This window comes from Camponotus vicinus, unplaced genomic scaffold, assembly GCF_025532165.1.
Source record: "Camponotus vicinus isolate PSW18456_S1 unplaced genomic scaffold, iyCamVici1.0 SCAF_3, whole genome shotgun sequence".
Taxonomy (NCBI): domain Eukaryota; kingdom Metazoa; phylum Arthropoda; class Insecta; order Hymenoptera; family Formicidae; genus Camponotus; species Camponotus vicinus.
The window spans coordinates 15,545,120-15,568,376 of record NW_028141967.1 but is presented as its reverse complement, the minus strand read 5'-3'; the positions used below and the strand labels follow the sequence as shown (position 1 = coordinate 15,568,376).

General features: G+C 38.0%; 2 protein-coding genes across 4 annotated transcripts in view; one reads left to right on the top strand and one right to left on the bottom strand.

Annotated features, from left to right (window-relative positions):
- Positions 1 to 23,257, top strand: part of LOC145968358 (cilia- and flagella-associated protein 298) — a 55,478-nt gene that overhangs the window by 26,516 nt on the left and 5,705 nt on the right. Inside the window, exons 1-5 of one of the 3 annotated variants that reach the window (XM_083093746.1) lie at positions 11,465 to 11,949; positions 14,290 to 14,651; positions 16,666 to 16,932; positions 18,961 to 19,151; positions 20,584 to 20,903. The exons of 1 other annotated variant lie outside the window; for it this stretch is intronic. In XM_083093746.1, the coding sequence (XP_082949872.1) occupies positions 14,447 to 14,651; positions 16,666 to 16,932; positions 18,961 to 19,151; positions 20,584 to 20,903 (983 nt within the window). In that variant the 5' untranslated portion in view covers positions 11,465 to 11,949; positions 14,290 to 14,446. Of the gene's footprint in view, positions 1 to 11,464; positions 11,950 to 14,289; positions 16,933 to 18,845; positions 19,152 to 20,583; positions 20,904 to 23,257 lie in introns of those variants that run through there. One more of the 3 variants, XM_083093748.1, reaches the window with a different exon arrangement.
- Teh3 (tipE homolog 3 phospholipid transfer protein) lies at positions 243 to 5,628 on the bottom strand. The gene is made up of 2 exons (XM_083093353.1): positions 1,504 to 5,628; positions 243 to 384 (listed from the first exon to the last, which is right to left on the bottom strand). Exon 1 carries the CDS (start codon positions 2,846 to 2,848, stop codon positions 1,514 to 1,516), a length of 1,335 nt encoding a protein of 444 aa, XP_082949479.1. The 5' UTR covers positions 2,849 to 5,628; the 3' UTR covers positions 243 to 384; positions 1,504 to 1,513.

Sequence of the window (23,257 nt, the reverse complement as noted above, 5' to 3'; positions counted from 1 at the left end):
AGATGTCAAACTCTGGGTGAATCTCCTCGTCTTTCTAGCGATTGGGTCCTTTTCAATGAGAGAATCGTGCCGAATTGTACGTTCGATGTCGTGATGTCGCCTCTTCATGTCACATAAGCATGCATGTGCGTTCTTCCAAATATTTGGTGCAGGCAGTGCGAGTAGATAAATTCTTCTTGGTATTTTTTTTTGTTCTTTAACCGCTCCTCCGTTCTTTTCGCTCAGATATTTTTGCAGGAATGTGCACGTGTGGCTTGTTTGTTTTATTAAATTGCAAGATGAGAATTTTTTGATCACGCGTTCCCCCCCTCCCCACACCTCAATAATGCCCGCGCAGGGAGAATATCGACTGACGAGCCGGACTCTCCTCCAGGAGGGGAATGCCTGTTAACACAACATTAGAAATATATATGTATTGCAATATTGCAACAAAGGTGGCCGTAATTGTCTACCGAGGAACAGTTTGCGGAGATTTATCTTTGCGATTTTAATGAACTTTGGACTTTGTAGAATGGCATGAAATAGGGAAAACGCACATTCTAGTGTAGCTTTTTAGCTACTGTGAATGATGACAATATGTATCAATTTGAAAATAATTTACATATAAAATTTCAATTCAGATTCAAAATATATCTCTCATTTATATATTTATATTTATCTCATTTATATTCACGTACCAAAATCTACGTCGGATTCTAAGCCTTTTTTGTAATCTTGATATATATTTATGAATTTTGCTGCTAATATCTCAAGATTTTCATTCAAGATTTATTTATATATATTTATGAATTTTATATATTTTATAAATATCTTGAGATATTAACAGCAAAATTTATAAATATATGTATTAAATTATTAATATATAATTAATGTATTATAATTAATTATTTATATAAAAATATAAAGTATATAATAGATTTAGTAATTTGTGTGGAATTGAATGAGTAATTATTACAATATCGAGTAAGTATTAAAGAGAAAAATACACGTGCTTTCTATTTGAAAATATTCTACAAAATATCCAAAGCTCATCACATATTTCCTTAAGATTAAAAGATTAAAAAAAAGATTTTATAATAAGTTTGTAATAAGTTTGGAAAAAAAGAAAAATTCAACGTACTTATTCTTTAGGTCTACAATTTATATTTTATTAAAATTACAATATCTCTTTTTATATCATGCCATGCTTATATATATATGTATATACGATAGATTTATAAGCTAGAAAAATTGCTACACTGACAAAGATTATTAATTGTAATGTAAAAATAATTGTCGCAAGACGATTGTACTTTGATTGGACTTTCGATCGAATGAGAGAGACACGACTCTACAATTAATTAGATCGGTGAAATGTCAAAGTTGATCTAATTCTAAGAAATTAATCTTGAAATCTTTTCGTGATTTGGAGAGACCGAAAAAATGCAGCGATATAATCAGCTACGTAACAACCATGCCGCTCAAGGCCGCGACCATTTTCTGCCCAACTGAAATGTTTCTTACGTGACGGATCTCAGAGCGCCATAACAGAATCTCCTCCGCCAGCATCCCCTAAATTGCCCGACGCGCTCCTCTCTATCGAGACCAGCGTGCCGGGCTTGCCCTTGAACCTCATTTTAGCGTCGTCCCCGACGACGACTGTCCTCTGACAGAAGATCAGAGTCAGGCAGCTGACGACAAACAGGATACTCGGCAGCACTAGGGCGACTATGAACTCTTTATAGGTCGTCTCGAGATCGAAATGAGACACGACAACGTCCGTGTTGTCCTCTGCGTAGTAACACGGGAATCTGGCGCGGGCGTTATGGTCGGATCCGTCCTTCCCGTACTTGTGAAGGAACGCCTTGCACTCGTCCCGAAGTGTGTTGACGCATCCCTCGAGATTGATGAGCAGCCGGCTCTCGTTGGCGATGATCAGGCTCTGCTCCGGTGGCGCGACTTGCTTGTCGAGGGGTTTCGTGGCGTATAAAAACAGGTAGGACAGATACGTGAAGTTGGTCAGGTCGGTCAGCAGATCCTTCTCTAGCATGGAACCGTTGATGCAATCCACCGCCTCCACGCCCATCGAGGAGTTGAAGATCCCGTAGCAAGATGCCATCATAACGTCGCCCCGATCCTCGTGCCAGATCTCCCGATTGGTCTCCACGTCTATCGCTCGCTCGCACTGACTCAGGTACACCTTGTCGCCGCTCATGAGGATCATATTCTTGTTCCTGGTCGGGATGTCGACGCACCTGCGATCGCAGTTGTACGGGGTACGTATGCGCTCGCAGGTGCCGCGATTACAGTTAAACAAACCGTCTATGTCGATGCAGGTGATCTTCCCGCGACGACCGGAACACTTGAGCGGCGGATCCGTGTCGTGGAACATGCACTCGAAAGCGTCGGTGATGTTGATGCAGGTGCCCGCGGAGCAGTTGAAGGTGCCGGTGAGATTACGACACTCGTCCGCGATGCACTTGGAACGCTTCGCGTTCTCCTGGTCGATGCCGTAGCACGTTTTGTTGGTCGTGTTGGTACAGTTCGCCAGTAGGATCGTCGAGCCGTTCCTACGCAGGTTCACGTGGATCTGCGCGCACGGCCCGGACGTCTTGGACAGGCACCACTCGCCGCAGCTGCCCCAATCGCAATTGTCGGCGTTCACCGCGCGAATCGTCGTGCACATCGCTGGCACCTCGCTGATGCCAGATTGGGACGCCCGTCCCCAGGGCATGTAGATCGCGACCGTGAGATACACCAGCGCGACCGACGACAGCACCAACGTCATCTGGCAGATGCAAATCGTGCCGCAGATGCGGCCATCCTGCGGCGGTATCACCAGGTTCTCCACCGGGACTGGTTTCGGCATCTTGCTCCGGTTGGTTGGATTGATCGCTCGACCGGTCACCAATCGTCCCTCTACTCCCGTTTGTTCATCTTATGCGGGCGAAAGTGCGTAGCTGGTCTACTGCGTCGAACGCGCTATTTGTATCCGCTCGGATTGAAATAAAGTCGACGGTGATTTAAGAGCTGCAAGAGTCTATAAATCAGTCGGAGATTCTTGATATTTTGCTGCAGCATTCGCGAAGATGCCGGTTCGTTCACGAGTTCTCTGACATTCTGATAAGATACGCTGAGTAAAAATCTTGAAATCAAGCCGTATATTTGTTTCAGGCTCTTATATAAGTCGAAATTCCTCGATAAGGCCTGCGCGATGCGTGTTTCTGGACGGAGAATGGAAATTACCTTGAAAGAGACAGCTCCATCAATCGGGGCGGTTTTCTCAGAGAGTCTCAGCCATCAAGAGCCGCGAGTTTGGTTGTATTTCTTGCCGACACCGGCTGTCTTTTCTACATCTTGCGGGATTCAACGCGTGTAAAACTCTTGGCGTCGCCGCAACATTTCGCAAACTCGACGCGAGGCACGTTAGAACTCCAGCTTTCGTCCTCGAGAAGCACTTAGCACTGACGTTTTGCGTTTCTCGCGAGCCCACCGAAGCTCGCTCTACGAAAAGACGCGAACGCACGTTCGCATCGTCGGTTTCTCGCAAGGGAAGTCTCTCCTTTTTACCACAGGACGAGTCCACCGCCCGCGCGTATATTCTGTCCTGGTCCTCGTGTGACATGGAACCCTCGCAGAGGCGCACATCGATCCGCGTCGCCGCGCGACTGCGCGTCGTCCAACTGCAACGTGCGCTGACGCTTACCGCAGTTGACGTCATTATATGCCGCGAAGACGCTAAAGGGGATGATGATGCGGAATGATTTTCAGAGAGGCGGCGAGATCTCAGAGGGGTGGCGATTTTTCAAAACACCCCTTCCTGTCAAGTGACGACGCAAATGCACAATTCGTGCAAATTCTCGAGCTGAAGAGCGATATCTGCTGTTTCTTTTCATCCTGGAAAACTCGAGCCTTGCAAGAGTACTCGAATTAAATTTCAGTTTCTAGAAATTTTGCCCCGCGTCTGAATCAGGTACAGTTGTCGTGTCGTTTTCTGAAGAAAGTTTTCAAAGTAGTCTAGTGTATCACGATAAAATTGTAAAGGAACTGTTACGAGGCAAATAAAGTAGGCTAAAGCAATACAACAATTTCCAGCTGCGGATGAAATTAGGTGTATATGCATTGCGGCTGATGGCCTGTGCAAAGTTTCTCAACTAGGTCGACAACCATCCACGTTTCATGCGCTCGATTAAAATGATCGACGAGATATCTAGCACGCGGCATAATTTTTTGCCCCTCGTATTTTCGATTGTTATCCGAAAGGCAGCCGTGAGAGTCGATTTATTGGTATCGTCGATATTTATGATTACGCAGATCAATTCTGGGGACAAAAATAGGCACAACTGCTGCGCCAGAGGGTCGTAAACTTTTACATGATATTAAAGTTTTATCTTTTCTAATATACCGGAATACACGTTTTCTCTAAAAATCCCATAAAACCTTTTACAGCTGGCGCCAACGTAAATATACAATCCCATCTCATGAATTTTCGATTTCTCCGTATTGCTGGCACTGAAATGATCCTTTCGGTGAGCAAAATCTAGCTGATCGATTTCTCTTGAATGATTAGAAAAAAAAAATATCCAAAATCCCTTTCAGGAATGAAGCAATCACTCTTCCTTCGTTTCGCAAAATGAGCGTGTGCCGCGATATCGTGACACAATTTCGCTAACGACCTTCGCGAGACGCGAAGTTTGACTGGAGAGAGAACGAGAGGAGGAAAAATGCGAGTAAAAATAAGGTTTGCTTGAAACGAAACGTAATTTTATCGAGCGCTGAACTCTCAGACGGTGTGGCGCCTCCGTTTTATGCGGCTTTCTACGCGCGTCCATCTCTCGCCTATCGTTTACCGCATCGATGCACGCAAGTCGAATCTAGCGCGCGTATCAACATCAATATTTCGTATCGATCAGCGCGGAAATATACGGGCGATTCTCTGCAGTAAGTGACTTATCTCTTTGTGCCGTGAAACAACATTAAATCTATATCTGTACTAGTCTCTATGTACGATAATTAACTTAAAATAGCGTTGGCAGCGAAGAAAGACAGACAAGTAATGACTAGGATCGTCAATTTTCATATATTGAGGCTAATTAATTTTATATGTATTTTTTAAGAAGAACTTCATCAACAGTCATTAATTGAAAAGCTGGAGAGGCTTTCTCTTTTTATAACAATCTACGAACGTAAATACGTGATTGTAGATGTGCAACGTGATGTAGATATGAAAACGTGCGCATCAATGTTATTATGCGGTATAATTATGCGATTCGATCGAATCCCAAATGAGGTCGGCTGGAATAGAGTCCGTCGCGCGACTCACCTGAGGGGAAAGAGAGAAAGAAAAAAAGAGAAAGAGGGAGAATCGATCATCCGGTTTTAAATTATTCAGCGCAAAGACCTTTCGCGCGCGACGCAGACATATTTCCGTACGTATATTTTCAATTTACCGGTGGACCAACGTCATCTTTATCGTTCAATAATGGTACACTTCCTTTTTTACAGAATGTTATGTTTTACAATTCTAGTTACGAACAGGAGCTATAGATATCCATCTATTTTCAGCTAGCGCCGCAACTTTATACGAGATATAATTCATTTTACGTCTTTAACTACGCTACGAATAAAATAAAATAATAAGATAATATAATAAAATAATAAAATAATACAATAAAATAATACAATAAAATAATAAAATAATAAAAGTGAAATAATAAGAGAATGTAATAAAAAATATTAAGTATATTTTTTTAATAAGAATATTATAGAGAAATATTTTATTATAATAAAATCACTTTATAGATTGAGAATAATATCACAAATGGACGTCTCATGCCTTCAAATGTCACTTTTACGCGCATTTTTCTCTTTTTCTCAATAAATTTATGGGAATTGTATTATATAGATGCTTCACATGTTCAATGAACATCATACGTGCATCGAGAAAGCAGAAATAAATGAACGTATCTAGTTTTCATTTAACTAAGCAGACGAACGCGTGATTAACACGTGTTGTAGACGAGAATGAACGATCGATTGCGATCATATTGGAATGCGCTTTTACGTTAGATTGATCGGCTCTACACTTGGATTAACTTCACTTTTATAATTTATAACAATTCCGTGAAAAATCCTTTAACGGAAGAAGAGAGATTCCACGATACTGTTTTCAGCAGAGATGTAATTACATGAATTAAATCAAGTGGAACGTTATTTTCCATCTGATGACGGCATTATTTTATGGAAAGATTTAGAAAAGCATCTAAGAAAAACGTATGGAAAAACTCATTAGGTTTTTCCCACGCGTTTCTTTCTTGGCGACTTCCAAAGCACGTGAATCGTCCTCCATTGAAAATGTCATGCGGCTCTTTTTGTGCTCCAGTTTCTTTAAACCACTTTTGTCGACATTAGAATAATTCGGTGACCCACTAAATCGATCACGACAACTATCTTGGAGGATGTAAAGAAGTTTGTTGCTTTCCTCGATTGATCGAGCCGGCGATATTATCGACACGCGGACGTCAAGCACTCGAATGATGAGCACGCGTCAGAAAAGCGGCACTCTAGCAAACAAGCACTCAGCCACGTCGAGAGGAAAATTGTCCGGGATACTTTCTCGTCGAGGCAACCACCTGTCAAGCACTTGTCACGCATTGTTTACGCGTGTTCCGTCGCGAGCGCGAATCCGTCGCCGAATCTCGCGTCGAGGGGTTGCTTAAGCGCTCGGAGTCCGCGCTTCTCGCGTAATTTCCGCTCGCGGAAAACGCACAGATGATCGCGCGGGGGCTTGCTGCGTCTTAGATCCTCCAATCTGTACTTACGCAATGGCAGGATGACTCGCCGGTCCGTGACGAACCGCAGGAAATCCGCTTTCCGCAGTCTCCGCTGGCCTGCCTGAGGGAAACAAATATGGCGGTGTACGACAAGCACTGGAGCTGCAACGGCTCCACCTCGCAGTTGCCGTATTGTATCAAAAAATCAATATCCCCGCGTTGCTACCAACACCACGCGTTTCGTCATCGCGGGCCAGTCGCGATACGCACATTTAGATCAGCAGCCCGTGCCGCCCACGCGCGTCGATTGAGGGGGTGTTTCGTCACGACGATTGTCGAGAGTAAGACAAATGACCCGAATGAAAAATCGGACGGAGAAATGCTGGCCTCAATTGTTGATCCACGATTGTTTTTAATTTCCACTTCGGAAATCCTCGAGATTCCATTCCGAGTCGTTGTCTCGATCGCCGGTGGGATCTCCACGTCAAAGGAAGCCGCGATCCTCTCCCCGCTGACGTCACGAAGAGTTACCTGGGAAAGAAAGGAAGCCGAGAAAGATCGATCGAATCTTGTTCCTCGGCGCTTGGCTCGCATCACTGACTCGCCGAGCCAATTAGAGATTCGCAGGGACTGGGTATCCTCGCGAGGGAATCCTGGGAATGTCCTAATTACGGATGTCGACGGTCTTCTCCTGCGTATCTATCATTTTCACGTGCTCTCACAATCGGGATAGAGATGATGGATAATTGCGCGTGGACGAAGTGTGTTGTTAATCTCGGGCGCGTCCTTAATTTAGCCCCGATTGAAACGAGTGTCGCATCGATGGACCCAAGGAATATATTTGCATCCACTCGCGCGCGCATTCATCGCCGTAAATAGAAATGGCTTTCGATATCACCAATAATCCATTCGAGCTCTCTGAAGAAGAACTCAGCGATGAGGAAAACTCAGACTGTGATTAATACAGAGAGAGACGAATATTTTTCTCTCCGCATTATAACTTGAGAAATATTTCAAAAATTTTAGTCTTCCGCTTGAATTGATAAATGGGTGGGATGTTGCAGGATTATTGAAATACAGATATTTTTTTAAATATTTCTATTAAAATCTCTCGAAAAGAAATTTACGAGAATGTTTGTATTGATCGCTCTTATCAATTAATCATGCGGGATTTCACAAGATTTACGGGATTTGGGTTATCACTCGACATGTTGTTTTGTGAAATATGGTAATTATGAAGTCTCTTATTGTGAGATTAAAACCCATATTATTTTGTCGGTATTTGATACTCATTACACATGTTTCATATTTATTAATTGAAACAAAATGAAACATATATATACAAGATCTTTCTTCTATTCAAACATGAATTTTTAAATTCCTCTTTATTCGCGAATATTTCTAGAATGAAATTTGGCTAAATTTTATTTGAAAGAATTCTGCAGTTATTTCTGAAATTATGACCTTGTCTGATTTAATTTCGCCAATATGAAAAATTTTTCCTGCTTGTCTTTCTTTGCCAAGACAAACAAAAAGTCAACCGATATCAATTCGTACTGAATTGCAATTAATAAAGGCTTAGCAGCTTTGCATTCGATATGGCACGAAAACAGGAAAAAGGGCAAATGTGAAATTATCGTTGATCGAGGAAGCTGGCCCACATTTCGGTTCATTGGCTGTCGGCCAATTTTCCGCAGGACTGCCAATAAAGGGGACGAATCAGTCTGAAACTATTCCGGATTACATCGTTAAGGTCAAGTCGTCTCATTATGCCAGACAGTAATGACAATGATGGCATTTCATAACTGCTGTTAATAAAGAGAGAGATAATACAACGATAGCACCACTATTTTACTTGCATGATGATTCAAGAAGAGATTTTCATTTACATGAATAAGGGCTAATCTTTTGAAGAAAAATTTTTCATTAATACTAATTTTTCAAAAAATTCTTCCTTTTAATATTACAATATTATTCCTGGAAACATAGTGATTTCTTTTATATCCAGACAGCACAAAGAGACTAAAAGACATAAGGACAATAAAACGACTTTAAGTCGCTTTTTAGACATCTTTTAGAGATGTGTGTTGTCTGGGTATTAGTTTCTTTATGATTCGTATTGAATCATCATTTTTCGGTTTTATTAAATCATGAGATCTTCTTAATTGCTTCCATATTATTGAAAAAAGAAAAATAAATCTCACAGGGAGAGATAAAAGACAACTTTAAAAGATAAAAAATATTTTTATCACAAAATTAATCAAAAATTTAGCTTAAATAATTTTTTTATATAAATATATATATATAATAATTATAATATATATATATATATATATATATATATATATATATAATAATTATAATATATTATAATAAATTTATATGAATATATATAATATATAAATGACGATTGGTTTCTTCTTCCTCTTATTACTCGTATAAAAAAGAAAAAATATAATATATGTACCTTTTTCTTCGATAACTTGAAGTTTAAAAAAGTTTGTTTAATTTTACTAAAAGGTGTTTAATCGATTAGTAATAAGAGGTTATATCGATGAAGACAAGTTTGTGGGATGATCTCTCATGATGTTATAATAAACTATCATCAAACATTTCTTAGTTTTACGTAATATATTCGAACTGAGTGCACTTTCGTTACGTTTAAATATTCATTAATAAACTTGATAAATTTAATCATTATAATCTTGTAAATTTCTTTTAATAAAAGTTGATATCTTCGAACCAGAAAAAAACAAGTGTAAACAAGTAAAACGACAAGTATATAAAAGAAAAGATACTCTGTAATAATATAAAAATAACTTGAGGAAAATTACACATGTGTCAAACAACTCCATATTTTAATATGTTAAAGAATTTTGGAGTCTTCATTTTTTATGACTCTTTCAATCTAATTGAGAAAGAAGTGATAATATTAACTTTTAGCGATACAAATTGAAAATTAATTTTTACTCCGCACATTGCCAATAATTTCTCGTTTTTGACACGTTTTCTCTATTGATTAAGAGCTAAATTTAATTCTTCCAATGAAACTTAAACGTGATTGGATTTGATGATCGCAAAATGCGAATCGCGCGTTCCACATTTCGCGGTGCGAAGTATCGAAGGGCTTACAATAAATTGCATTCGCCGCGTTAATCGAAGCCGCTGCGAGTCGGTTGACACCCTCCTTAATAGCGTTTGCACAATTTAGCGCGCGATGTGATTGACGGAAACTGCATTACGCGAAGCTTTCTTCGTCGTTAGAAGGAAATGAATATCGAGATCCGCTCGACCGATCGTCTAGAATTACGTCATTCGATGAGAATAATAAACATTCGAAGCATCTGGGGAAATAGCACCTGAAGGGTGCCAATTAACGAAGTCAGTATACTTAAAATAAATTCGAAGCCGCGCGATAAATTGAAAGCACTCGCGAGATGCTTTCCTCAAATTTCCGCATCTTTCTCTTCGGGACTTTGGCGAGGAGCTTAACTTCGTTTCCGGTGACTTCACTGTTCCAAACTCCAACTAGACAAGAGTGCTTATTGATTTTCCCCCTTAGCATATCACAACTTGGTCGTCTCAAGCAGAAAGAAAATATATTTAATTCCTAAAAAAGATTTTTATCTCATTCGACTTTATTTTTTTTCAAACTTTTTTTTTTAATTAATAAACTCTTTCTTAATAAAAGAATATATAGATGTAATATTATGGACGAACGTTGGTATGCTTTGTAATTATATTATAATTTTTAATTTAATTATAATTTTATATATTATATTATAATAAATATTATAATTTTTAATATTTTAATTTTTTAAATAAAATTCTAAGAGATTATGAAATGAAGAGAAGAGAAAATAGCATCCTGTATTATTGTATCAATGCATCACGTTACATTTCTTTTTGCATCTTCCAAGCGATAATTCCAAGAATGCATCCGATATTAAAGCATACATTAGTCATAACGTTTTGGAATAAAATCTCTGTTTTCCCCTATTACACACAAGACTAAGATGACTTCACTATGTTCAGCTTTATTTAATCACAATCCGTCGATCAATTATCATTACCCTTAACCGACTCTTTAAAAATCTTGCGTATCTTAAATAAATAATAAGCAATAAAAGCAGATAAAAAAATACAGGGAAAACAAAGTATCATTAAAGACAAAAAATGGAGATAATTCTAATATAATAAAAGAATTTTTAAAATAGAAAAAAGAAGAAATATACAAAAAGATAGATTTTATAAATCATACATTTCAACGATATAATTGCGCAAGTTCAAAATTTGTGTATTCTCCTAAAAAAGATCTGAGAATCACATTATGACGTCTCAAATAGCTAACTCATCTTCTTCCATGATTAAAGAATATAAGAGAAATTTGAAAGAAAGGCCAATTACACGAGGGAGGAGGAAGGAGAAAAGCTCCGGTTTCGTTTGAAGCGAAGCTTGTGTAAACTTACAGTGATATAAATCGCTGAACAACCACCCGACAGACAACAATAGCGATAAATTGTAGGCGGAAAGTAATCGCGGGAGAGACAGAGAAAGAAGGAGAGCACGAGAAACGCGATCGGAGTTTTACGGAGGGGAGGATCTCACCCTCGGACGACGACGACGCGAAGTTTCGTCGTCGTCGTCGTCGTCATCCTCGGCATCGGCGGTAGCGGAGGTGGCGGTCGATGCCACGAAGTGCCGTCGTTGGCGCTGACGTCGGGAAAATAAGCTCGTCCGAAAGCTCCACCGACTGCAGTAGCCCGGCATCCGTCGGCGCCGCGGTCAGGACGAGAGCTTCGCACCCCCGCTCGGGAGGACCGCCGATGGAAGCTCGTCGCTGAAAGCGCTCGCTATGTGGACCCCGTCGTGATCCACGAAAAATCGCGACACGGTGTACTGTTTATCTACCCCTTCCCCTGTTACCCCGTCTGTTTCCCGCATCCCTCCCGCTTTCCATCTATCCAACGACCAGGTCCTTCGTGACGCGAAGGCGTGATTCGCGGTGATTCGCGGGGTCAAATGTTCACGGTGGACAGCAGTGTGACATAGTGAGCGGAAGTAGGAGACGAAGAGATCGGCAGGGGGGCAGAGGAGCGAGGAACGCGGGAAGACGAGCAGGAGGTGGATGATGATGATGAGGGGGCACAGGAAGAGGGCGCCGAGCCCTGATGCACTCGCATCTTCGACATAGGGGGTACCGTTACATCGACCCCGACGATCGAGCTTTCTTTGCGTGACACGACGCGATCGAGTCTCTCGGGGTTTACGAGGTCCAACAATGCCTGAGGTGTCTTAAAATGGAACGGCTCGAGTATATCGCGGATCTCGTGATGCGATTTAGATTCTTGCGAGACGAGCAAAACCCATTTGCAAATGAATGTTCAAGGACTGTCGAGATACATGTATGCTTTGCCACTGTGGGAGTAAGTACCATAGCGAAAAAAAGGTTTCTAAAACCGATCGAAGATTAAGATATAAGCTTTGAGTATCTTCGAAAAATTTGTTCCTCATTAATTATTAATTAATAAAATAAAAGAGATGTTTTGATGCAATTGTTTTTTATTCGGAATTGTTAATGACTTTGAAATAAACTCACTTTTGTTATTCATACCTTTTGTGTTGTAAAAATTGCATTAGAGAAAGGTTAGATAGAGCTCACGCTATATAATAGGGTATAACCCGCAACGTAAATCATGTATTAGAAGCGCAGCAAGCTTAGGAAAAGGTTGTATTAAGGCAACTCTTGTGCATGTCGTGAATATATTTGTATCTCAAGCTAAAAATTGAAAGACAAAAGACACTGAAATAATTCATACGCGTATAAATTTGTGAGTAAAAAAATGTATCTTATCATCACACATTAATATCTCGTGAATTAGCATAAATTAATTATTAAAATTTCATAAAATCACTCTATTTTTTCCTAAATAAATAGTAAATTAGAATTAAGTAGAAATAATTCCTCTATCTTTATGTTTCAATTCATCACACAACACGTATATTTTTTTGATAACCTTTGGTTTTTTATCTTTAATGAAATGCATAAATATAATCTTATTTTAATAATATATTGTTAATATAACAAAGAACCAACTAAGTAAGTGAGTAGTTATTTTCAAGCGCTTGTTGAAGGACGCGATATAAAGTTTCTAATCTCTTCGATTAAACGTCTCCACGTGGACTCACATAAACTTGCTTAAAGCTGGCATAAGTTTTATCCCTATCGATCTTCGCGCAACGCGTATGTACGATGGTAATCTATATAAATAAAAAACCAATATTGTAAAGCAATATTTTAGATTTCGAAGGAAGAATCTTGACAACGACCGTTTCATTTTTCTGTAAGATATCGGAAAATCCGTAGAAAATTGCATCACAAATCCTCTTCGATGTTCAAGCAATTTGATGAGCAGACTTATCTTGATATTAAATGTTCTAAAGCTATTTCAATGAGCACAGAATTTCGTCGCTTTGATTCTTTCGCGTTATATATTATATAATATAAAATAATCGAATATATAATGTATATAAACGTGAATATAATTTAATATAATAATTAATAATATATATAAATTAATTTTTTTAATATATAAAAGACGGATATAAAATTTCATAATAAAATAGGATCGATATTATGTGTGATGAAATTAAAAAGAGTTGTGTGTCTGCAACAAGAATTCGATAAAAATTGATTCATGTGGCAAAGTTTCGAATGGGTATTGTTCATCTCGTTTATCTTTAACGAGAACAGTGCAATCTTACATCATTGTGTCGAGAGTCGATAGTATTGTGGACCAAGTTGGAAACGCGTAGACAAAACGTAATTGTTTGACACTTTACTTCCTGCAATTAACCTCTGTTGAAATTAAATGTGTCCTATATACGAGACTATTGTACAAACTTAAGTCATGAAATTTATATATAATGATCAATCTTTTATAATATTAATCAATTTTTAATAATATTAATAATATTTAATAGTAATAGTGTATTGTATCATAAAAAGGACACAATCTATCTTTGTGGGTTATTTAAAAAAAATATAATTGAGTCTATAGAAAAAAGTTATAAAGATTCTTTCATTAATTGTCACAATCTATAAATCTAGGATAAAAAAATGTTAGTCTCATATCGCTGACAGTATTGATTTTGCCTATCTCTCCATTGCCATTTACAGGCCCCAGGCACGTTGTGTCCATCAAAAGATAAAATAGATTCTATGGGGCAACCCTTAGATAATGTAAAAAGTTTTATACTCTTTTTTTTTCGACCGAATGTACGCGGCGAGAAGAGGGAAAAAAGAGTTTAATCGATGTCCGTATGTCACTTAAGCGCGATCAAGATAAATGGTTTTCTCGTTACACAATGCCTACAAAGACACCTCGGGGCTCCAGGGCGCACACGAAGCCCCGGGGAACCTCTGTGACAGAAATCATCTCGAAGATTACTCTCCGCGATATCTTTCGAAGCGCACACAAAGAAAGCTCGACTCTCAAGATAGCACGAAGAGCAAAAACTCGAGGATTGTCCGCAGATCTCGTTCCGTCTCTTCGACGTCCGACGTGACGAGCAGCGAGCACGCCAAGGACGACGACGACGACGAAGACGACGACGACGACGACGACAACGACGGCGACGACGTCGCTTAAAAGCCTCCAGCACGAAACCAGCACTGCCGTTTGTTCTCCGAGATGGCGGACGAAAAGGAGAAGCAGACGTTCCTGCAGAAGCTGCTGTTCTATACGACCGCGTTCTTCATCCTCCTCAGCACCTTCAGCCTCTTCGCCTTCCTCTTCTTGGTCCCCTTCGTTATCGACCCCGCCTTCACCACCATCTTCATGCAGTTTGACACTCGACCCGCCGAGTGTGTCACCATCGACGTTGAATCCAGAAGAGGTGAACAATCGGCACCTTTCACTCACCCCCTTCGCTCTCGTTGTCGCTTCTCGTTGCATGCTGTATCCTGCGAGATCTCTATTCTTCGCTCCTCATTTTTCTGGGGTAGTTTCTCCACTCGCGATTGGCGATGTACAGTTTATATATCTTCATACTTCTTAGCTTGTATATTCAAGCATGTGTGCTTGTCGGTACGAATGTGTACTCCATTTTGTGCTTGTATGTGGTGAAAGATCTGTTTTTTAACGTTGCAGAAAAAATTACAAATCGCATTTGATTATTTCGAAGGAACGTACATTATATATAATTTTTTAAAAAGAAGAAAAATGGTTTTAAAGTTATTAGGAAAAATAATAGACTGTTTGAAAAAAGAGACTCTATATATCATGACTTCATAAAATATTTCACTATCAAAAGTGACAGACAATGATGGACAGACACTAGAAACTGATGTAAATTTCCATTTGCAGAATTGGGTCAGCGTCAAAATATGCAATTCTCACGAACGATTGGAAAGGCTATTTTCAGATTGAATGAAAGTGACGAAGAACATCTATGAGACAGTCGACATGCTCCCTCTTGTATAATATTCATCGCATTACATGTAGTTGGTGTAGAAGAGCGACCGTTTCTATCTTTTATTAATAAACCTTTGGGAATATTCCACGTGGATTACGAAAATAATTACGCTTTGATTTAACGGGAACGGGAACTGATACAAGAGAGAATCGCTTTATCTTCCCTTGTCACCTGGAAAAACGCTTTTCTCATTTTAGATAATAATAAATTCTACGAAGATTGTACAAAAAAACCATATGAATTTTTTATTCTTCGATGGCGTATATCTTTCATGTCATGTCATTCGTGACATATGTGAGACCGCGGGACATAAAAATTTAATGCAATCTTATAAATTTTAATTCGCCGTTGTGAATGGATATTATTGATCGCGATGTAAAATGCATAAACATATTCGAAAATACATAGAATGTTTTTTTCATTATTCAGAAGATTCTTGTGTTACATGAACCAATAAATCCTTGCAATTGTCAATTTTTGCGAATCGCTTTTATAAATATTAATCATTATTAACCGAGATGCTTTGTCTCTTTTTGAAAACAGAATCAGAGATAGAGAATCAGCGAAACCGCATATTTTGAAACGATATTCGCGGAAATAATTCTATATAAAATGTAAAAATGTAAAAAAGAATTTGACCGATTATTACGAAAATTATCAGAGGAAAGGGATATTACATAGAATCGGGATAAGATCGATGCAACTGGTGTCTTCGTGCTCTTGGTACCCCGGGACTCGCGCGTTTATTCGAAGTACCCCCTCTGGATTCTTCCTTCGTCGCTTCAATCCTCGTCTCCCCACAAACATCAATAGAGTGCAGGTGGTCTCTACAATTGAGCACCAGTACTGTCAATATCCTCGCAAGTTACATCGCAACGCCTCTTGACGGTACAATTTCTTACTCCAATATTTTCTGCTTCCATCGTTTTCCTCGCTCTTCATCTCGTGCATGCGCATTTTCTATTTTCATGCTCTATCATTTCGCATTGTATGCTTGTATGTGAGTTGTATTTATATATTTTGGAGTAATTGGTGGTAAATTTGAGTTGTTGAAGCCATCTTTTCATTTAAATTGACAGAGAGAGAGGGAGAGAGATGGTGAGATATTTCCAAGACTCGATAAATCGATAATTATTTCGAACATCGACAGCAAATATTTCTTGACGAAAGTTATATATAACGCTTGTCGATACACATTTGCCGACTTCAAGACTTAATTTCGCGAGTTTTCGAGTTAAAAATTGCTATTTTGCAATCGACTATTGATGTCTCAATCGCGTTCACTTTCACAATATAACTATATATATGTATCTGTGTGTGATATCTGTCATTCTCTGTTGGTTGACGCAAAGTCGAGTATGTGTGTTCGATGTGTACATGTGACGCTTGAATTATATTTCGCGGCCGAATTCCCATGAATGATCGTTGAGTTCAGGTGCGAGCAATTGCTCATGGACATCCTGTAGAGAGGGTTGCACTAAGGAGCTGTACGATTGTACGCAAATACGCGTCAACTATAAGCTACCGGAAAACGTGTCCGAAGGGTCGGACGAGGGAGGCGAAGTGGTAGGAGGTGTCGAGGACGACGAAGAGAGTAAGCGTATGTCGCGTTATGAGCGCTCTTTAGGCGAGTACGTCGAGGGTCTCGACGTAAGCATTGCCGTGAATGACGAGACCGGGCTGTTGGAACCTTCCCCTACAGGTACAAAATACCATTGGACAATCGATGTAATAATGTTATCATACGTTTAATCTGTTTCCTCCCATTTGCCTTTATATTTCGTTCGTATCTGTTTTTGAAGACATTTTTAATAACAATAAAATCAAACAACAGTTTTAATTTTATATAATTGATTGTACATATAAGTTGGAAAAGTTTTATACAAAATTATGAAATTCTGCTTTGCTTAATAAATTGAGATATTCGTTAAAAATATTACTGTAATATTTTTCCATAATTAATATTTATTTTATTTGTGAAATAAATGCTTTGTCGCATTTTTAGCCATTTTCTTAGCATTGTTGGATTTGTCATTAATATGCTTATCATAAATTATTTATTTCGTTCGTATCTGTTTTTGAAAACATTTTGAATAACAATAAAATCAAACAGCAATTTTAATTTTATATAATTGATTGTACATATGAATTGGAAAAATTTTATACAAACTTATACAATTCTGCTTTGCTTAATCAATGGAGATATTAGTTAAAAATAATACTGTAGTATTTTTCCATAATTAATATTTATTTTATTTATGAAATAAATGCTTTGTCGCATTTTTAGCCATTTTCTTAGCATTGTTGGATTTGTCATTAATATGCTTATCATAAATTATTTATTCCGTTCGTATCTGTTTTCGAAAACATTTTTAATAACAATAAAATCAAACAGCAATTTTAATTTTATATAATTGATTATACATATCATATCATATCATATGAATTGGAAAAGTTTTATACAAAATTATAAAAATCTGCTTTGCTTAATCAATTGAGATATTAGTTAAAAATATTACTGTAGTATTTTTCCATAATTAATATTTATTTTATTTATGAAATAAATGCTTCGTCGCATTTTTAGCCATTTTTTTAGCATTGTTAAATTTGTCATTAATATGCTTATCATAAATTATTTATTTCGTTCGTATCTGTTTTTGAAGACATTTTGAATAACAATAAAATCGAACAACAATTTTAATTTTATATAATTGATTGTACATATGAATTGGAAAAGTTTTATACAAAATTATAAAATTCTTCTTTGCTTAATCAATTGAGATATTAGTATGAAAATAATACTATAATATTTTTCTATAATTATTTATTTACGAAATAAATGCTTTGTCGCATTTTTCTTAGCATTGTTGGATTTGTCATTAATATGCTTATCATAAATTATTTATTTCGTTCGTATCTATTTTTGAAGACATTTTTAATAACAATAAAATCAAACAACAATTTTAATTTTATATAATTATATAATTGATTGTATATATGAATTGGAAAAGTTTTATACAAAATTATAAAATTCGTCTTTGCTTAATCAATTGAGATATTAGTATGAAAATAATACTATAATATTTTTCTATAATTATCTATTTATGAAATAAATGCTTTGTCGCATTTTTCTTAGCATTGTTGGATTTGTCATTAATATGCTTATCATAAATTATTTATTTCGTTCGTATCTATTTTTGAAGACATTTTTAATAACAATAAAATCAAACAGCAATTTTAATTTTATATAATTATATATTTGATTGTATATATGAATTGGAAAAGTTTTATACAAAATTATAAAATTCTTCTTTGCTTAATCAATTGAGATATTAGTTAAAAATATTACTGTAATTTTTTTCCATAATTAATAATTATTTTATTTACGAAATAAATGCTTTGTCGCATTTTTAGCCATTTTCTTAGCATTGTTGGATTTGTCATTAATATGCTTATCATAAATTATTCCGATTAACTGTGTATAAAGAAAAAAAAACGTTTGCTAAAAACAGATATGGGCTTAATGGATTCAATAGACAGAGAATTAAAATTAGTGGTCCTGCGGGAGAGATAACTTTTGTCCGTCCTTTCTGATTTGTCGCTTGAATACGAGAGCGTACTAGATCCAGGAGTCATTATACGCGGTTTTCCCCGTCCGAGAGGGCCCGTCCCTCCGGTTCTCCCGCTGGAGAACGTCCGTCGCCGAACAATAACGAGGGGAAGTTCGCAGGTCTCATGGTCAACGACTCCTGGTACTTCACCGGGGCCAAGCTGTTCCCCAACGTAAAAGGCTGTGGATACCCTCCAATGCTGAATTGCAGTATTTTCTACCGGCAGTACGCCAACATAGGACAGAACTTTAGCTGTTACTACTCGAAAGTGGATCCCGGGATAGTCATCAGCGACCTCGATATGTGGCAGGTCTCTGAGCTACACTTTCTAGATACGCAAACTCCTTTAATTCCTCATCTTCCCGCATCTTTCTCCTTCTCTCTCTCTAATCGGTAAATTTAACTCTCGTACAAATTCATGTCATTCTTCGTATCCGTCGGGCTGACGTGGACTTTAGCTCTCGCGGTATAATCCAGTGACCGAGTTATAGTCAGCGATTTTTGCTGTGTATGCACACCTATGGGTATGTGCGAGTCACGCGAAAATGTTATGACTTTTGCCCGAGTTTACGTAGCCACTTGGAACGTGCACTTGAGAATCGATACTGCAGCTGTCTAGCGAGGACAAAACGTGTCATACGGTCGAAACTGCTTTATACATGAAATAATTGAAGAGACTACAGTGATGGATCCGGTATCGGCTCTAAATAATTGTAAACACGAGGCGAATTTATTCACCAGATTTTCGCTTTGATCGCGACCGACGAACATTGTTTCACATTTGTTTCCGCAGAACATTCGATGGGAGTTTCTTTCCTGTCGACGTGAGATACGTTTCTCTTCGCGAAAATTGAACTCGCCAAAATCACGTCGTTATCGAGGATTGAGCTCAGCTATCATGTGTGAAATGTAAACAATCGAATTTCCGAGCACGAGGGGGGATTTTTCTGAGGCGCGAAAGTGCGATCGTGAAACGGACAATGCATTTCAAGCGGTTGAATGGGCGGTCGATGACAAAGACCAGGAAGCCATCGCGGTAGAAAGGAAAATTTCTCCTGGTGCACAGAAATCCAATTTCCACGAGTACGCGAGCTATTATAAATCGCCGATAACATCGGGAAGGCCCGCCGATCTCTCTCTGTATTGCTCAGGTATTGCCAATCCTGGGAGCGAACGGACGACAGGAAGAAATGGAATTACGTGTCGCGAATAACATTGCTTGTGGGGATATTTCGATGAATTTGCGGGAGGATATATTTCACACAAACCGCCGTATCTCTTGATCCATGTTTTGCCGACAAGATCGCTATAGCAACATCGAGAAAAAATTTAATTAATAGAGAGATGTTTGCAAATTAATTAGAGAGACGGAGAATAATATGTTTGATCACTTCTCACGAGTATCGCCTTCAATATGGCTGGCCATGTAAGGTCTGTTACTACTTGTCGAATTACGTACAATTTTATTATTTATTATCACCATTTTTATTTACGTTATTATTTAGAGAAAAACATTGATTTCTTGCAATCGTGATTTGGAATATTAAAAATCCTTGGAAAAGGGGTGTGTCCTTTACATGCGCAAAATTTTAATAGCTAGAATCTAGAAGCTCTCTTGACGTGTGTCGTAAATGATCTCCCAATCAAAATTCGCTCGCGAGGTTCTTTCCAAAGAACGCTGTTAAACTGGAGATCAGGCATATTAGTTTCCATCCAATCATATGTTTGAAACGCTTCCTCAGGTGTACATGAACCTTGTGTACGCGATGGCAATTCCAATACCATCTTTCATAATCTCGGTGATATACCTCACCATCGCCTACTTCAAGATCTACAACGAAGACGAGGAAGTCCTCGTAGGTGGCGAACAGGGTGAGGAGGGGGAGGAGGGGGACGAGGGTGACGGTACACCCTTGCCGCCCACCAGCGGTGCATTGACGCCTGGAAGTGAGGCCTTCAGGGAAAATCTGGCGAGCTTCGGGCACCAACTCAAGGTCGCGATGGCCGACGACATCAGCAGGGAGAGTCTTGACGGGATTCCTAACTCGCTCTCTCTTCAGGGGTAAGCACTGCTTGGAAAATCTCGTGATATCGATTACCTCTCGATAAGGGCACGTGTTTGACGTAAAGAGGCTGTTCAGCCTCGTTATTTCACCCATATCTCGATCGTTGATCGCTCTTAGTTCCTTGTAAACTTTCGCGGGGCTTCGAGAAAGCTTTCTACATAAACGTCGGCCTAAATAATAGGCTTTAACAATCGCGCGGATGATTTAGAATTATTTTCTAAGATAATCTGAGCCCTTCAATAAGCTACTTTCCCGCAATCTTTATATAAAATATATACAGGGTGTCCCATTTTAATGTTCCATCCCAAATAACTTTCTTATTTTTAATTTTAGAAAAAGATGTTTCAGACAAAAGTTGTATGGTTTCAAGGGGGACATAAGGTGGTGTCATTAATTTGACCTTGAATAGTTGCTTCAAGGTCACGTAAAGGTCACCTTTAATTTTTTTAATGAAACCCCTTACTTTCTATTGCATATTCTTGTAGCTTATTTCGAGAGCTTTCCAAAACACTATAATTAAGTTAGTTTTCATTAAGTACTTTCCGAGTTATGAGGCTTGAAATCATTTCTTAATTTTACATAAACCATAAAATATCTAGTAAAATATTCATTTTTCGATTATCTTACCTTAATACTTTTATGTACAAAATAATGAGAGGAATCAATTGGTGTAAAGAAAACACATAATTGTTTCGAAAGAAAAAATGTAATTTGCAATTAACAATTACATTTTTTTTTCGAAACAATTATGTGTTTTCTTTACACCAATTGATTTCTCTCATTATTTTGTACATAAAAGTATTATGGTAAGATAATCGAAAAAAAGAATATTTTACAAGATATTTTATGGTTTATGTAAAATTAAGAAATGATTTCAAGCCTCATAACTTGGAAAGTACTTAATGAAAACTAACTTAATTATAGTGTTTTGGAAAACTCTCGAGCTGCAAGAATATGTAATAAAAAGTAGGTGATTCCATTTAAAAAATTGAAAGTGGCTTTCACGTGACCTTCAAGTAACTATTCAAGGTCAAACTAATGACACCACCTTATGTCTCCCTTGAAACCATACAACTTTTGTCTGAAACATCTTTTTCTAAAATTAAAAATAAGAAAGTTATTTGGGGTGGGACATTAAAATGGGACACTCTGTGAAACAAAGGAGAATTGAAATTTTGGAGGAAGATATGCATAAATAATAAATTTTTACAATTTAGGGTAGAAAAGTACCTTCTTGTTCTCATTTCTTTTTGAGCACAAGAAAGGTATTTATGCTGTCGTAACGTTAATTTGACTAAAGTGTTTCAGTCAAATGCAATTTTACGTCGGACATAAAGTTGTCTGAACACAACGAGAAATAGCACGCTGCGCGCGTAAATGTCATTTCATAATCTGCAGGATTTATACATCCAATGACACTGACATTCAGTCAATTTCTCTCGTAGTTTGTGGCGAGAGAATCGAAGGCGTTTGATCATCTAAGTGAACAAGCGTTACTGTTTTATATAAAATTGATTAATGTTTCAATTGAACCGACAAGCCCATCAGCTGTTCGAGATATTTATATATCTCTGCAGCCATCTCAGTCTAAAAAAAACGCATTATTTGACAACAACAAGTATGACGTGCATTTTATCAATGCCAATATTGACGTTTTCAGAGCATTGTACGTAAAAATGTTTACTATGAACGTGCACCTCTTCAGTGACAAGCTGCTTCAGTTACACAATCATTTTACTTAACGCACAAGTGGCGGTTCTCCGAGTCTGACATGAAATCTTTGTAGAATAATTCAATTCGATAGTACCTTTAAATCCCATCGCATCGTCCCGAATACATATAGCTTGAAAAGGCAATATCGGACATATATATCATACGTAGAAAAAAGGATTACACTTGTCAGATCGTTGACGTTTTCATTGACAGTTCGCTCGTTGTTCCATGTTATCCCGGCATGATTGGAATTAATCACACCGCGGATTCTAAAGCGCCAATATCAGGACAAATCGATTACAACAATAATTCTGGAGGATGTACAATATTGTCCAATAATATTCAATGACCGACGAGAATTCCAAACTATAGCGTCCGAATTTCCAACGCGATACGCCCGAATGCGATCGTGCACGTGATTGAATGTTGCTTTCACGATTGCAGAATAGAGATGACGTAAATTCGCGGAGGATGAGATGATTTATGACTTCTACAGGGTGTTCACAATAAATCGCGATACAGAAGTCGCGTTCGATTCTTCGATTTTCCTCTTTTTTGCGCTCGATTAATTTTGTAAGAATAATTTATTCGTAAAAAACCGGTCTCTATATATATCGATATGATAAAATGATGGCGC